Source organism: Cajanus cajan, chromosome 7, assembly GCF_000230855.2.
Source record: "Cajanus cajan strain Asha chromosome 7, NIPB_CcT2T_4, whole genome shotgun sequence".
NCBI classification, from domain to species: domain Eukaryota; kingdom Viridiplantae; phylum Streptophyta; class Magnoliopsida; order Fabales; family Fabaceae; genus Cajanus; species Cajanus cajan.
In genome coordinates, this window is record NC_138523.1 from 46,259,030 (window position 1) to 46,277,175 (window position 18,146).

An 18,146-nucleotide genomic window follows, 5' to 3' on the forward strand; every position below is an offset into this window, starting at 1 on the left:
ACTTTTTTTAGATACCCTTTCATTAATGAGACCCTTAACGATCCCTCCACAAGCCTGTGCTCAAGCCCCACTAAGAGGGCTATGAAAGAAATTGAGGAAGATGAGTAACATGCAGCTTCGTAATGATCTCACACAATAAGAAGAATCATTATAGGTAAGGTATAACGGAAATTCGATGACTACATTACTTTCTTCTTTCTTCTTGAGAGTTAAGTCCTAACTAGGATAAACGACAAAAATTCATTATTCACGCGGAATTTTCCTTCTAAATGTATATTATCTTTTGAGCTTGAACTTTGTTGAATTGCATAGCCAGATGAAAGAAAAAATAAATGGAAGACGGCATTATATATCTTGGGATGAACGTTGTTGTAAAAAGATCCCCATGGATCCATTGCTTTCAGATTGAGGGTATAGTAAGGTTTCAAGTGCGAATGATTATTGGTTGGTCACTTTCCCAAATAGTGTAACCCAATTGAGTATTAAAAATCTTGCTGATTGGTGATATCATGTATGCACAGCTCCTACCCCACACTCCCTTTCCCCTTTATGTATTAGTCTAGGACCCCATGCATCCTCTCATGTAATCAATGTAAAATTTGAGGGTCTGTGTTATATATATAAAGAAATAATAGTATATGGTACCACAATTATTATTTCCTCAAATTTTCTTTTCTAATTAAATTGGGGCCACTTATACAAGAGCCAATTATGCCAAAGATTAGTGGGAGAATCAGGATGAGAAAAGAAAGAAATCTGATGCAGAGAGAATTTGTCTTGGCAATGTTTGTAGGGTCATGCGTTAAGTGGAAACTGCAAAAGTAATTACATACCATGTGATACAAATGCCACATAATGGCTTGTACTTAAAGTAAGTCTCCTAACCAGTAAAATATACAAAAATTGCATGCAGTTAATTTAATTTCACAAACTATTAGTTTTTCATCTGCCACTAATAAGGGAAATGTCTATTTAGTTGGACTATTTTCTTAAACCGAGTTAATTATAATTAACCAAGTTTCTAGTAATACTAATAGGATCTGGTCATAGTATGCATTCAGCAATAAAATGGAAAAATAGACACCTGGCTTCCAACTAAACCTTAGCATGATATCATCGATCTGTCATTGTTCCACACTATTTGAAATTGGTATATGTTCCGGTGTTGGAGACCGCCGTCGAAGAACCCTTAGCGATACCGTGCTAAAAGAACTTGACATCAGTCTTGATCTAGAACATTTGATGAGTGTAACCCTTTCTTCTTAGACCTAATCATTGCTATATATAATGGTGTAGCGTTACAGACATGAATCACACGCTCCTCTTTATGATCCCATAAATCACGCCCTATTATGGACTCGTAACTCTCGGTATTTATTACCGTTATCTTGCTCGTCCCACGGATCGTGGAATCTTATTGATTGTCTGAGCGAGCAAGCGAATCTCCCCATATTTGGGTCCCTATACGTATAATTTCAAGCCTTGTCGATATACAACACTTCTCATTTATCCAAGAGACATCTTGGTTGGTGGGCTCGGCATTTTGCCGATGTGCCTCGGGTCAGCCGATGGGAGACCGCCTCGGTACAAAGTCCTCTTAGCTTGAGCGTGGTGGATCAGTGTATCGGGTCAGCGTATTATAAATGTGCATTGGATCGGCCAATGGGAGACCATCATGGTACATAGCCCTCCATGCTCGAGCACTAAGGTGCGAAGAGCATGTTGGATCGGCATTTTGTCGACCTACTTTGGTCAGTTTGTGGGAGACCCTCACGGTACATAGCCCTCCATGCTCGAGTACTAAGGTGTGAAGAGCATGTCAGATCAACATTTTGCCAACCTACCTTGGGTCGGCTCATGGGAGACCACCACGATACATAGCCCTCCATGCTCGAGCACTAAGGTGCAAAGAGCATGTTGGATCAGCGTTTTGCCTACCTGCTTTGGTCGGTCTATGGGAGACCATCACGGTACATAGCCCTCCATGCTCAAGCACTAAGGTGCGAAGAGCATGTTGGATCGGCATTTTGCCAACCTACTTTGGTTCGGCTCATGGGAGACCACTACGGTACATAGCCCTCCATGCTCGAGCACGAAGGTGTGAAGAGCATGTTAGATCAACATTTTGCCGACCTGCTTTGGGTGATTCAAAATTCATCCAATTCACTATACCGATATATTTGTATTAAGTCAATTTTTACGTAGATGTTTGACTTGATTTATGTTGATTGCTATGCCCGAGTTAATTTGATAAAATGCCTTGAGAGACTCTTCATAACAATGGTTTGTGGTTATGCAAATTCTGACCTTAAGTGGGATCACGATCATGTAAAGTATAATCGTAAGACGTTCTTCACGTTAAAATTTTTTGTCACATAAATTCTAACCTCAAAGACGTTTGTTATGTAAAGATTAGTAGTTGTATGATTTTCGACCTTAAAACGCTTTTTACGCCAAGGTTAGAGTCCTCAAAATTCTTATATTCATGCATAAGTTAGTAGTTGTATATCTGTTGCTCTTAGGACATTTTTCACGTCAAGGTTTGTAACCATGTAAATTCTAAGCTTAGACCGTTCTTTGTGCCAAGGTTCGGGTCTTAATTGTCAAAATTTTGACCTTAAAGTTCTCTTCACACCAAGGTTTTATGAATTTTGACCTTAAAAGTGCTCGTCGCGCCAAGTTTAATATGCGTATAATTTGTGAGCTTTAGAAGCTCTTTACACTGAGGGTCATATCATTAAAATTCTAACCTTAGAGTGCTCTTCGCATCAAGGTCTATGTCACCAAAACTTCACCCTTAAAGTGCTCTTTGCACTAAGATCTTCTAAATTCCGACCTTATAGCTTTTTTCACACGAAGGTTAAGGCCTTGTGAAATTTGGCCTTAAAGTGCTTTTCGCACCAAGGTCTTATTCATCAAAATTTTGACCCTAAAGTGCTCTTCACACCAAGGCCTAGATTGACAAAATTGCGACCTTAAAGTGCTCTTCACACCAAGGTCTTGATCATCAAAATTTTGACCTTAAAGTGTTATTCACACCAAGGTCTAGATTGTCAAAATTTTGACCTTAAAGTGCTCTTTGCACTAAGATCTTCTAAATTATGACCATATAGCGTTTTTTACACCAAGGTTAAGGCCTTGTGAAATTTGGCCTTAAAGTGCTCTTCGCACCAAGGTCTTATTCATCAAAATTTTGACCTTAAAGTGCTCTTCACACCAAGGTTTGGATCGTCAAAATTCTAACCTTAAAGTGTTCTTCACACCAAGGTTTTGATTGTCTAAATTTTGACCTTAAAGTGCTCTTCACACCAAGGTTTGGATCGTCAAAATTTTGACCTTCAAGTGCTATTCACACCAAGGTTCAGATCGTCAAATTTTTGACCTTAAAGTGCTTTTCACACCAAGGTCTTGATCATCTAAATTTTGACCTTAAAGTGCTCTTCACACCAAGGTTTGGATCGTCAAAATTCTAACCTTAAAGTGTTCTTCACACCAAGGTTGGAATCGACAAAATTTTGATCTTAAAGTGCTCTACACACCAAGGTTTGGATCGTCAAAATTCTAACCTTAAAGTGCTCTTCACACTAAGGTTTAGATCATCAAAATTCTAACCTTAAGGTGCTCTTCACACCAAGGTTTGGATCGTCAAAATTCTAAACTTAAGGTGCTCTTCACACCAAGGTTTGGATCGCCAAAATTCTAACCTTAAGGTGCTCTTCACACCAAGGTTTGGATCGTCAAAATGCCGACCTTAAAGTGCTCTTCACACTTAAGGTTCGGGTCTTCTAAATTCTAACCTTAAAGTGTTCTTCACACCAAGGTTTGAATCGTCAAAATTCTAACCTTAAAGTGCTCTTCACACCAAGGTTTAGATCGTCAAAATTCTGACCTTAAGGTGCTCTTCACACCAAGGTTTAGATCGTCAAAATTCTACCTTAAGGTGCTCTTCACACCAAGGTTTGGATCACCAAAATTCTAACCTTAAGGTGCTCTTCACACCAAGGTTTGGATCGTCAAAATGCCGACCTTAAAGTGCTCTTCACACTGAAGGTTTGGGTCTTCTAAATTCTAACCTTAAAGTGTTCTTCACACCAAGGTTCGAATCGTCAACATTTTGACCTTAAAGTGCTCTTCACACCAAGGTCTTGATCGTCTAAATTCTGACCTTAAAGTGCTCTTCACACCAAGGTTTGGATCGTCAAAATGCCGACCTTAAAGTGCTCTTCACACTAAGGTTCGGGTCTTCTAAATTTCAACCTCAAAGTGTTCTTTACACCAAGGTCTTGTGTCACACATTTTTGGATTTAATTGAGTGTGCCCAATATGAAACATACATAAAACATAGTGTAAAATAAAGAGTGCAACAAATACATGAGAAATTAACTGTGGTAAAATTTCAAGTTTATCTCATTCCTAATTTGGGGAATCGTTCTGCCATCTAAAGTCTAAAGCTTATAAGATCCATTACCGATGACCTGTGCGACTCTATAAGGGCTAATCCATTTTGGAGAGAGTTTAATTGAGGTTTGATGTGGTTGTGCTTTCTTGTGGGTGTCCTCCATCAGATCAAGGTTTAGAAACTATACCTGGTATGGAGATTTGGTGACCTTCAACGTTTTCTTTTTACTCATGCTATCCTCATGGCATCTCCTTGACGCCTTTTGGTTGACCTCAATCATACCTATGCCTCTTCTTTCTAACAGGTATTTCATATTAAGATGTGGAGTTGATACTACTGCTTTCAACCTGTTCAAGGAAAGTCGACCAAGCAATATGTTGTAAGAAGACAAAGAATTAAGTACTTTACCTTGATAGTTTTCATTGACTCTCTAATGCCAAAGGTTGTTTTTAACTCCACGTAATCCCTTATTTCCATTTCATCCCTTGGAAAGCTTGCCAGCACACCATTAAAGGGTTGGAGGTGGTCTGATGGGATTCCCAAACCAACAAATGCATCTCATAATAGGACGTTTGTCAAGTTGCCTTAATCCACCAATACCCTTTTGACATTTCTGCTTATCATTGTCACGTAGATTATCATTGAGTCGTCCTGTGGGGGATGACCCCTTTGTAATCTTTGTCAAAGCTCTTGATCCTCTCACTGCAACCGCTCATATTCCTCTACTCTCCTCCGTGCTTCTTCATTTTGTTGTCTTAACGTTTCTAATGTAGTCTTGATCTCCTATAATGTTGGATATTATCCCGTGTCTCCAAGTCTTCTCGACGTAGGCACTTTGCTTCGTCTGCTCTTCGCCCTGCTTCCTCATTCTCGCGTCGTAGGGTTTGCATCGCAACCAAAACCTCTTACAATGTTGAACCAATGTCTACAACCCCACTAGTACCTTCATCATTGACACCATCAGAGCTGCCCTTATCAGCTTCTCCCGCATTGCTCCTTAGTAACATATGCATCGTGACCTTCCGATCACACAAGGCAACCAAGGTGTGGGATGCAGTTTTACCTGCCCCACGGTGGGCGCCAAAATATTTCGGTGTTGGAGACCGCCGCCGAAGAACCCTTAGCGATACCGTGCTAAAAGAACTTGACATCAGTCTTGACCTAGAACATTTGATGAGTGTAACCCTTTCTTCTTAGACCTAATCATTGCTATATATAATGGTGTAGCGTTACAGACATGAATCACACGCTCCTCTTTATGATCCCATAAATCACGCCCTATTATGGACTCGTAACTCTCGGTATTTATTACCGTTATCTTGCTCATCCCACGGATCGTGGAATCTTATTGATTGTCTGAGCGAGCAAGCGAATCTCCCCATATTTGGGTCCCTATACGTATAATTTCAAGCCTTGTCGATATACAACACTTCTCATTTATCCAAGAGACATCTTGGTTGGTGGGCGCGGCATTTTGTCGATGTGTCTCGGGTCGGCCGATGGGAGACTGCCTCGGTACAAAGTCCTTTCAGCTTGAGCGCGGTGGATCAGTGTATCGGGTCAGCGTATTGTCGATGTGCATTGGGTCGGCCAATGGGAGACCATTACGGTACAGTACATGATATCTTTGAAACCAGAGAGTCAGACCAGAAACAAAAACCATCCAATTGAAATATCCTCAATTCAAAATCAGCATGAGCCTCACAATCGTGACATTTGCTTTTAAGTATCTATTTATAATATAAAAAACTGAACTACTCCAAATTACGGTAACATGTTAATCTAAAATATTTTTAAAATATTGTCATGTCAATAAAAATATTTACATGTCATTTTATAATATTTTTCTTATTGTAATATATATATTCATAGTTAGAAGCTCTATATCTCTTGTTAGGCAAATTTATAGTTTCTATATTTGCGATAGTCGTTTTCATTATCCATCACCACCTATCTGTCTCATTTATGTCCATCCTCAAATCCTCTAAATTTTCACTAATCGTAACTTCTCTATGGAAGCAAAATCGTGACAGTTATTCCTTTGTTGTCTACATGCAACAAGTACACCTCTGTTACATTCATTATACCTCGTCACCTCCTCGCCTCCTAAATCCACCAAATCTTCATTAGTCATTGCTTCTTTGTTGAAGTGAAAATTGTGATGGTCGCACCTCTATTGCCTACACATTAGGACCATTCCTTTATTACCTTTATTGTCACTCACCTATTCCTCATCTCAACGACTGCTCCTCCATTGTCTCATATCATGACATGTCAAAATATGTATAAGGTTTTTTTTTTCATCTCCTCCATTGTCTCATATCATGACATGTATGTTTCAAAACTTTTTCCTTCTATTCTCTTATCGTATCACTTTTTTTTTTGTTTCTTTTCATTTTTTTCTTTAAAAGAGTTAAGACATACTCAACCCACCTTTATACGAGAATTCAATAGAGGCTCTACAATTGTGATTTTCAACAACAATATGCATGATGGTCGCTCCTCTGTTACATCTTGTTATGTATGACTTAAATTCATTTTGTTATGTATAACTTATATTCATTTTCATATATAATTAATAGTTATAAATCATTCATCAAATTAATAGTTTGGTTAATATGAATCATTCATAATGAGAGGTTTGTGTTGCTTGTATACTAATATAAATAGGTGTGTAGGATTGTAACAATTGATTCAAGCAAAAGAGTGAGAGCAATCTTTAGGGAGTATTGTGAGAAATTAAGAATTTATTGAAAATTCTTCTTTGTAATTTTGTTATTTTTTTAATAAAAATTCTTAGTGCCTACTATCTTTCGAATAGTTATATATGCAAGGATTGTTCTTCCATTGTCCCTTATCATGACACATCATAACATGTATAAGATTTTTTTCATCTCCTCCATTGTCTTATATCATCACACATCATCTCCTCCATTATGATTGAAAATCAATGAATTCTAGAAATTCTTATAGATGTTTTTTTCATCTCCTTCATTAAAACATGTATGTTTTACAATCTTTTTTTTCTTCTAATTTTTTTTCTTCTATTCTCTTATTGCATCACCTTTTTTTTTTAATTCTTTTTCTTTTTAAAAGAGTTAAGGCATACCCAACCTACCTTTACATGAGAATCCGACTTTATAGTTGTGATTTCCAATGGTACAAACATAAGTATGATCAAGAAATTGAGAGAGTTGACATATAGGTATGAAGTAGTTTTTTTTTCTAGTTATATACTTAAATTTTTTTCTCTCACATAATTTGAGAGTCAATAACTTATTTTACAAACTAAGGAAAAAAACATTTGTATGTGTGAAATCAATTTTTTGATGTTTTGTTTTGATTACCATATTAATCTTTCTTTTATGAAATTCACGTCAAACTTATTTTTTCATATCTTTTGTCAAAATATATGTTTCACAATCTTTTATATTTTTTTCTTATTTTTCTTTTGTTCTCTCCTTACATCACTCATTTTTTTAAAGTTTTTTTCCTCTTGAAAAGTTAAAATATGTATCTTTTTATTTAAATTTTTAGTTAATTAAAATTAAAATTTTTATAAAATTAGAATTGTGATAACTATCTTAAGTAAAATTTTTATAACTAATCAGTATAAAATAACTGATAATTGAAAATTATATATATATATATATATATATATATATATATGTTATTGATTACATTCATTTAAAATTGAGATACTAAATTTAATTGAAATATTATAAAAAATAATAAATATAAATAAATATTATTAATTATAAAAAAAAAAAATAATATGCAGTTATTAATTATATTAATTTATATTAAAATTTTGATGTTTGTTACAATTAATATTAAGTAATTTGAAATTGTATTAAATTAGTATTTTTAAATATATATATATATATATATATATATATATTAATAATTACATTAATGTGTAATTAAGGAATTGAATTAAATTAAACTTTCAGTTAGAAAATAATTAATAGTATGTAATTATTACTTATTATAAATAAAATAAATATATATTAAAACATTATCATGTCTAATATATTATATTATTTATTTATTTATTATGACAAAAGAGCTAATATGATATTTATTGGTTACTATGACAAAAAAGTTAACCGTAATCTTTCATTTTAAATTTAAAAATAAAAGTCAAAAAGTTTTATTATAATGGCCCAACATATTTTTGAGGCGAGAAAAAAGTGACAAGAAAATCAAAGATGAGAAAAAAGGAAATTTTTAGCAAAAAAATTATAATATTAAAATCGAACCATAATCCTTACAATGCTAGGCTTAGGACCAATAAATCAAAGTTAGTATTGATATAACTGATTCATTAAGTTCTATAAGTAAAAAAAAATATTTTGAAGGCCTAAAATTAAGGCTTGGACAACCTTATGCTTAGGTCAACCCTGATTATAATTAAAGTCATTTATTATATAATTACGTTTGTGAAATGAGTTTGATTTTTAAAAAATAATTAAAAGTAAATTGATGGCTAAAATTATATTTTATTATAATTTTTCAAATTTAAATTTTATTTTTTACTTTTATTTTATAGGTTAATTTAGAAAAGATCATCAAGTTTCATATACAAAATATGTAATAATTTGAATTAAATATATTTAATGAATAAACAGAAGAATCTTATATTATAAAAATCATGTAGTTTATTTTTTTTAGTTGAATTATCTATAAATTGATTTGGAAATAAAATTGTACAACTACAAAGTGAAAATTAATATGTATTTTTTAGTTATTAAATTTCAAGACATTATTTTTAATATTATATATTCGTCGCTTATTTTTTATTTGTAACTTTGTTTATTATTTTCATATTTTTAATTTTGATTATCCTTTGTGCATCTTATAATTGAGTTGATTTCAAAATCAGTGTAAATCTAAAATAAAAGTATAATACAATTTTTCCTTAATGATACAATAGACACAAAAATTAAAATCACAACAAACATATGTATGTATCTTATATATAATTATTATACATTTGCTAGTTCAATTTTTTAACGTTTATTAAATATAATTTTAATCTCTTTAAAATAAAATATATACATTTTTTTAACAGGGATCAACATCTAATTTATCATATATGGTAGACTAAAATATAAGTAAATACTGATTTATTTCATTTTGTCCAGTGATATCATCTCCAAGGTTTTCTTCATTTAATTAAGATTTTATTTTCAATCATCCTTTTTTTTCTCAATATCAAATGTCAATGAATGATAGTATAGAAAAAAATTTATTTTTAATTTACACAGGGATTCTTCAGTCTAGTGACCATATATCCCTATTTTAAGAGGAGGGAGAGGGAGAGGGAGAGGGAGAGGGAGAGGGAGAGGGAGAGAGAGAGAGAGAGAGAGAGAGAGAGAGAGAGAGAGAGAGAGAGAGAGAGAGAGAGAGAGAGAGAGAATAACAAAATAATATCGTTGAAAGTATTTTTTAAGGTTATTTTTAAAAGAAAAAATAACTTTCACCAATAATTTTGTAAGAAATGGTACGTTTTCAAATAAAATTTGATATAACCATTTCCTCACATTTAATGGATTGGTTATAATCGAATAGAAAAACAGTATGTTGTATCAAACACGAGATAGCCGAAACTTTCCACTCCAAACCAAATAAAAAATAAAAAAAAATAGCAACTTTCCTTAAAACAAACTCAACCTACTTTATATACATCCACATTAGCTGAAGTAGTTACGAACAAAATAACAAAATAATAAAATAAAGGTAACTCCCTTGTCTGCCTATTTAAAAGCAAAACATGTCATATCTAAATAATTAAGCATTTGAACGCTATATTTGCATCATTATCACTGGAATCTTTCTTCTTTTTTATCCTGAAACAAAATTATCATATAATAGCTTTACCAACGGTGTGCCTGTTTCTTTGCTTTTTTTCTCACCTCAATGGTGCCAAAATTTGGTTTCCCCATGCCCAAAGTATGAAAGGAAAATATTGTTAAGTTGGGAAATTCCGGTGGCTTTAATTAGTAGAGCTTAAAGAAAAGGAAACATTCCAATCAATTAGTAGCACAATGGAGTGTATAAAAAAAATTATAAACATCTAAATTACTAGCAAGTGTGTGATAAGTTATATTTTAAAGAGATCATACAAAAAAAGGTTATATTTTAAAAAGATCCAAATTTTTACATCAATTTTTGGTACTCACATCTCTCTCTAATCTCTTTTAGGCGTATAAAAAAATGTCTCAACTTTCCCCCCACTTTTTAGCCTGTTGCACAAATATAAACAAGGATGAAACCCCAACAAGATCGTTTCAAGCTTTTTGTTTAATGTTTACCTCACTGTACAACACATTGTAGAGGGAAGGGAAACTAGAGCTGGTTGATAGACAAGCAAAACCTACTGTCCACAATTTTAGAGGACATGAATTTGGACTAACATGCAATCACTGTCATCATAAAATATTTTAATTTCAAATTTGCCAAAATACTACTATAGGTTCAAAGCATATTTGTTTATTAGCCGATTTGCATCTCTAGAACTGTGTCTAAAACACCATAATTTGCATATCAAGATCACTTCCATGATTACTTGACCTTTTCATTATCACTTCCATGATCACCAGAAACCTGATAAGGAAAAAGCTCTTTTTTCCTTTATTAATGAAGAACAATAATGAAAAAAAAAATGGAATGTTTAGGTTCCAATGCCATTAGTATAACATACCACTGATATTATACAATACATATGTATCACCACTTCAATATATTTTTAACCATGGTGTTCCTGTTCCTACAAGTTTGACTAATCCCTCAAGCACTGCCGCGACTAGGAAGCCCTCCCCAACAGTTACCTGATGCAAGATTTGAAGTTTGATTCTCTTTACATAAGTATGGCCCACCTAGCACCATACCCAAATTTACAAGGATTGTGTTAAGTAGGAAGAAGAAAAATAGTCATTGAAAAGAAGATTAATCATGAGGGAACATGAAAGTATGAAGGCTCTTGCAAAAAGATGGCCATGTCCCTGTGCCAATCATCACATTCTAAACTCAAATACAAGAACTAGACTGGAATGAAAAATGAACTATACCACACAAGCAAAAGAAAATAAAATAAAAAATAAAAAAAACACAAATACCTCTTGTTGGTAGGCAGTCAGAATTGCTTGCCCTTGTCGACATGGTCCACGGTCTCTACACCAATTGATTACAATGTTAAATCAATTATCAAATCAGCAATACAAATTCTACTCTACTAATGAGTTCAGTCATCTTACACAACTTTTTCATACACATCCTTATTTGAATATTTGCCAGTGATTTACGGAGGTACAGAAACTTCCATAATTTATTGCCTTGAGGTGAAAGGAGAAATTCTAACATGCACTTGCCTATATCTTATAAACTCCACGTCACAGTGCAGATACAAGTAAGAAAAAATCTGAGACGTTGAGGGATAATTTGTCGTGGTACTATCGGAAGTCGTTAACAGCCAATTTCTTTATTTTATGGATTTAAATGTTGCATGGACAGGAAATTCCTGAAAGTCCTGTATGCACGCATGGAGAGGTCAGCATAGTTCCATTTCCATCCACAATATGGTAAAGAATTTATTTAATTATTGACGAGTGGAGAATGCATGCATTAAATTGATATTATGTGTCATATGTCAGAATACGCTTACATCAATTTCTAAAGTTTGCAAAAGTATGACATCAAGAAAGGAGTCATGTACGTATGATATGACTATGACAAGAAGAGTAAAAATCAATATGAGATGTCATCACCACCACAAGTCTAGAACTACCATCCTACATGGTTAAAAATAAGAATAATCCCCTAAACATACATGCAAAAAATGCTTTATTATGCAGGAAATTGCAATATTTTCCTCCGTGCCATATTATGCACCTCCTTATGCCGACAGCCTCCTTGCTTTCCCTTTGTTTTTCTTTCCCTACACTCCTTGTTTCAACTTTCCCCCAAGACTTTTTAGCAATCATGGTAAGCCAAACGGTTCATTCTGCAAACCTACAGTTTTCAACGTTAAGATAAACTGTTAACATCAGTCTCCCATTAGAAAAGTATGTTATCACAAAAATTAATGGTTTTGAAAACAAAGAGCCGTGGGACATTAGCTTAAACCAAAACAATAATAAAAACGCGCACAGAAACAGAGAGTGGATTGATGTAAAGGAAGGCCACTCATACCTTACTTTTCTTTGACCATGACAACCATAGCAGTGAGTGTGACATGGACAGCCACTTCCCCTATGGTGGGCCTCACCGCCTCACCATTTGTCAGAAACCAACACTCCAGTAGATATGCCGGATTATCTATAAGAAGTGCTTCTGCGGCAACAAAGATTCTTTCTCAAGTTCTTCCGAGGTTGACCCACGTCATGACCAAGTCCGGTTTGCCACCCACCCTACTGCTTCAAGCAATCCCACCTCTCTGCAGCAAAAAGTGACATTTCATTTTTGGGTCCTGCTACTTTTGTGTCATTTTGTAGTTTCCTTCTACATGAAAACTTTCTCTAACCAAAACATATTGTGGCATGTGTAACATATATTCTGTGATGCGTTTTAGTGACTACGTAAATATCCTTTTGATATTTCAGCAGTTTTATTGATAGATTTGGTCTTCAAAACATTTTGATTAAAAAAAGATCTTGATAACCAGTGTTCCCATTTTATCTTTCCAATTGAGATAACAGAATCATATAATTTATCGTCATGATGGAACATTACCAGGATTGTTTTTAGAGTTATGTTATTCATACAACAGCTCGTTCAACATTTCATACAATTAGCATTTTCTGTTTTTAGTTTTCTTTCTTGCACCATTTATTACATCTCATACTTCTCTTTATCTTCTCTCTTTCTTTTAGTTGTAAAATTTGTTGTATGAGTCGTTGTACAAGTAACATTTCTCTTGTTCATGTAAATATATCTTTTTTCTTCGTTCTTTCCTATATAATTATCTGCAGCTATGTTTTCTTTTCAGAATTTCAAAAGAAATGAAAAGTGAATGGTATTGTGAAAATGTTGTGAAATGCTGTAAACAGAAGAATCCTATAATTGAATCAACTTTAGACAGTGAGGCCAAAAACTGGCCTGCAATAAGTTTCCACTACACAATAGGGAAGCAATCACATGTATCAACAGTCTTCTCAGAAAAAGAGAGACTAGGGAATAACAAATATTGTTAAGAAATTCTTGCACTTGGAAGTTGAGAATTTTTCTTGAAAGTGGATTTATGCTTAGTTATTGGCTCACACTGGTTTAAGTTCTTAATATCTGTTGACTCGTGAAATGATGTTAAACTTTATGACTCTCAAAGACAACTGATTTACTGAATGAGAAATGTTTTCATCGGATAGTAAGAAGTAAGAACATGAGAATTCTCTTAGTACTTTGTTATTAGAACAAAACATGAATAATTGCTTATATATGCCCTTCTTTGTCAAGCAAATTTTTTGGGGTAAGTCCAACTAGCTAGTGCGTCAATGTTGAAGCAGTTCAGAACTTGAGAAACACTAAGAAAAGTTAAAAATAAAAATAAACACTTTTTTTTGGTAAAGAGACAATGTGTATCTCTCAATTTCCTATATCGAGCAGTTTTCTCAAAGCAGTTGGACCTTGTGGCCAACTGAGTTCGGAAACTAAACTTGAACACTAAGGTCTTTGGATGTGATGGAGGTCAGTTGGTCAAACTGTAAGATATTTCATCTTGTTCTACTAAAACAATTGATCATGACAAGCAGAATCTAGACTATGCAGGGTGTTATGTCATATCAAGACATGAAGCATCAATAAGATGCATATACAAAAGTCATCGACTATTGTAGGATGCTTTTTCCACTTTCAAGTGAGGACATCAAGTTAATGGCTCCCTCTTCAGAAAAATGGTCTCTTATCGCAAAAAGAGGAAATTGCTCCAGCCACAATATTTCCTACTGTCGTTATGTTTTCTCATACTGACCATCAATTCAGTTTGCTTTGAATTTATAAATACCTTGCTTCAGTGCTTGGTATCAACAGCATATCAGTTTCAACAGCTAAAAGCGATCCACAGAAATTTAACGATAATAATCAATCCCGAAAGATGCTGACTGTTTTGCTGAGACTGGGGGTCAGTAATTCAACTGATACCACCGGCAATTTACAAAGAATCTGGCCTAGCATTTGAAATAGACAAAGTGAAACAAAAAAACAAGTTGTGGAATAGGACTAATTCATGTCTTTGTAGTGAATATTTCTGGCCATTAGTACTTTGATTTTCACAGGCAAGGTAAAGACTAAACTTGAACTTAGTTCATTGTGACCAATTTTATACATTCGTTCGCAAGATCTAATGAAGCTTAACTTTTTAAGTTATCATAAATTAGAAATTAATTTCAGCATCTGGCTCAAAACAATTCTCATTTCAAATTATTCAACCAGACACTTTATGCCATCCTTCTGGTCCTCTTCCTGAATTTTTGCTATGCTAACAAATGTGCAATTGTTCCTCCTTTACAAACCTAAGAAATCCAAATACAAGATGGGAAAAATACGGATGATTCATTTGAATCAAAGATGACATAACAGTCAGGTCTCTTCCAATATTCTTTTTTGTTTCAATCACAAGTCACGAAATATTTTTCACTTGGAATAAGGGAATAATAAACAGCTCTGGAAAAAAAAATCTGATAAATCCTAAAATTACAGAATTCTATAGGAGTTGAAAAGAGGCACATTACATTAGGGGTGCATCAGCAAATACCTCAGCCAGCATGCTATCATCACTGCCTACCATGGCAAGCAGTTCTGCTTCCTTCTCTTCCTCATTGGAAAAGTCTCGTCTTTCAAGCTTGGCATGAGCCGCAATATATATCATTTTCTGAGCTCTTTCCAAGGAAACTCTCGAGTGCTTATGTTCAGAAATCTTCCTGATGAAAGTACAATTACTCTTAAATCCACACGAGGTTGCATGCAGAAAAATGAGCCTCACTGCAAGCTTCCCCAGGGATTTAAACTCGCTGAGGCAAGTTTCCCAAACAAGTCTACTACTGAGTGGATTTACAACTTTCATCTTCCCAGTAACCGGGTCTCGTTGTTTCATCTGCACAGCCTGAGCATAAAGGGGGTCAAGCCCTTCTGATCTCCACTTCATGAGCTCCATCAACACAACATGAGCTTCTTCTCGTGAAGCTAGTCTAGTCAATAACTTATCTACATCTTTCTCTTGTTCACGAGTTAAGCACTTGAATGGAGGAAGGTACTTTCCGTTTGCATCTTTAACCAAGTAAAGTGGATCAAGTATAAATGCAGCAGACCATGCAGGGTGATAATTCTTTCGGAACCGTTTCTCAAGTATTTTCTCCACGGGTTCTTCCACAACACTGTACTTGGCACACCACTCCTTCACCTTGGTTCTAACCTCCTCCCAGAGCGGCAGGCACCGACCAATCAACGGCCTCTCCGACTCAATATCCTGAACCACTCCTCTGATGAGTTTCACCAGCGAATAAACCGCCTCCAGTTCATTCCAAAACCCCTCACTCTGAACAATTCCAGCAACCTCTCTGGCCAGTGGATCCTCCATGCATGCCACCTTAAAAGTATCTTCCAACACCACCATTTGGATCACCGCAGCACAGCTCAGGATGTCCTCCAGCATCGGAAACACAGATGCGAAGTCCTTCAACACGCGACATTTCGGCGAGGGAACTCGAACCAGCCCAGCACAGTCCAGCTCCTGCATCCGGTACCTGAGAAAACTACTCCTAACCTGAGACTCAGTGTTGATAAAATTAGCAACCTTGAGAGAATTCTCAGCAACAACCCTGAAAAGTGGGAGCTCGTTGCTGAAATCCTTGATCAAAGCCATGAATCCCTGAAGCTGACAAGCAACATTAACCATCCAATGATTCTGAACCTCCAAGTTCCTCAACGCCTTGGCCTTAAACCTGTCCCCAACAATCCCCACACACCTCTTCACATCACTCCCACAAACACCCCTCACCACCTCCCACAAAATCTCCTCAGCATACTTGGAAGACACCACCACTCCTCCGCCGGAAAACACCACCTTGTGGAACACGCTACACCCATTGGGAAGATTCACCGTGAACTTCACCACACCATCCTCAGCCTTCCAACCATCACAGCCTACTTGGAAAAAAAGGGCATCTCTGATTCTAGCTTCGGACTCAGCCTTGGCCACTCCGAACCTATCATCGAGCCTAGAACCATATATCTCGCGCCTCAACAGAGCGAGGGGCAAACCCAGCTGGGTAAGAAAAGATTGAAACTTGGGGTGTTCGAGTGCAGAGAGAGGCACAGAGCCGCAAGACTCGTAGAACCAGTCTGCTAACAACTCAAGGGCGGAGTTAACCTGGTCCTTGGTCAACTCAGGAGGAGCAACATTTGAGGAATTACGAGGACTCTTGAGCTTCTTGACACTGTCTTCGAAAACAGCGAGAGCGCACAAATCGTCCTTGCCACCGGACAAGACCAAATGGTGAAGGGAAGGGTCCTGATTGGGAGACGTTGAGGTTCTCTTTCTACCGTTGTTGGAATGGGAGAGAACGGTGGAAATGGGAGAAGGCGAAGGCAACGAGGAGTGGTTGAAATTGGGGCACGTGCCGCGCTTGAGGTGCTCGGAAGCGGTGCGGGAAGGGTTGGAGGCGGAGAAGAGAGAGTCGCAGAGGGAGCACTTGAGCTTCACGGCGTTGTTCACGAGAATGGGCTCCAGGTGGGCCCAGTACCAGGCGCCTTTGCCCTTGATGGCGCGCGTGCGGACTGTGAGGAGGCCCTCGTAGCGCTTCCGCACCGCCCTGGCCGCCGCGTCGTCCGGGTGGAGGTCGGCGGTGGCGGTGGAGGTGGAGGTGGAGGCCATTGCTGAGGCTAGCCCCGCCACGGGAGCTGCATGAAGGTGTTTGAGGAATTGCGCGAATGAAAACGAATGGGGGTTTAGTTCGTTTTGGTTTATATAGGACAATTCGATGCATGGCATGGAATGGAAATCAGCTCCAGGACCCTTGCCACGTGTCTTTTTCGTCCAGATCATACGGAATGACTCACGAGTCAACCTTTTTTGTATTTTGTATTTTTTTCCAACCCATGCATGCCTCTCGCCCAGTGTTTTAAAACCCGGCCGGTCGGACCAGTTGAACCGGAAACCGGTGGTCCAGCTGGTCCGAATCTGAAATTGGATCGGTTATGCAGTCGACCCTTTTCAAATCGGATTGAACCGATTAATTTTTCGGTTCAACCGGTGAACCGATGGGTCAAACAGGTTCAATCACTTTTTTTTTTTTTTTTTTAAGGGACCATAAATCACAAAAATAATAATGAAAATTGAATCTCTTAATGAAAAAGTAAGAAGTCTTATTAAATATAACAATGACTACTTGTTCTAATATATTTGTTTGCAATATATACAACTTAAATAACTTTTATAGTATATTATTAATTTTAAATTATATATTTAATAATTCAATATCTATGTAAATATTACATATATTATTTTGTGATATTAATTGCAAGTATATTATATATGTACATATTATTTATATTTTTAATTTGTATTAATATACCGTTTAACATGTAATTTTTTTATGTATTTTTTTACAAAATAAAAATAAAAATAATTTTAAATAAGATAGAAAATTTTAAATTTAAAATAAGATATGAATTTATTAAAATTTATAAGTATAAATATATTTAATATGAATATTTTTTAATAAAAATAAATAAAAATCGAGTCATGCGGTTC

General features: G+C 35.7%; 1 protein-coding gene across 10 annotated transcripts; it reads right to left on the bottom strand.

Annotated features, from left to right (window-relative positions):
* Nucleotides 1-10,940: 10,940 nt before the first annotated feature.
* Nucleotides 10,941-17,434, bottom strand: LOC109815832 (uncharacterized). 10 transcript variants are annotated; one of them, XR_014427905.1, is made up of 6 exons: nt 15,150-17,434; nt 12,593-12,836; nt 12,231-12,412; nt 11,773-11,930; nt 11,521-11,575; nt 10,941-11,280 (listed from the first exon to the last, which is right to left on the bottom strand). XR_014427905.1 is itself a non-coding variant. In XM_083059846.1 (2 exons), the coding sequence occupies exons 1-2, from the start codon at nt 17,382-17,384 to the stop codon at nt 14,518-14,520; spliced, it is 2,280 nt and encodes a 759-aa protein (XP_082915972.1). In that variant the 5' UTR covers nt 17,385-17,434; the 3' UTR covers nt 13,197-14,517. The 10 variants fall into 10 exon arrangements, 1 of the variants encoding a protein (XP_082915972.1); XR_014427903.1 differs by having other exon boundaries at nt 11,659-11,930; XR_014427906.1 differs by lacking the exon at nt 10,941-11,280 and adding an exon at nt 11,322-11,406 and having other exon boundaries at nt 11,659-11,930.
* Nucleotides 17,435-18,146: the final 712 nt, after the last annotated feature.

Excerpts from the sequence above, each read along its gene's own strand:
- LOC109815832 (XM_083059846.1), bottom strand. The coding sequence starts at position 17,384 with ATGCCATGCATCGAATTGTCCTATATAAACCAAAACGAACTAAACCCC. Across the intron at positions 14,563-15,149 it reads ATGATAGCATGCTGGCTGAG|GCCAGATTCTTTGTAAATTG; the intron begins GTATTTGCTGAT and ends TTCAAATGCTAG.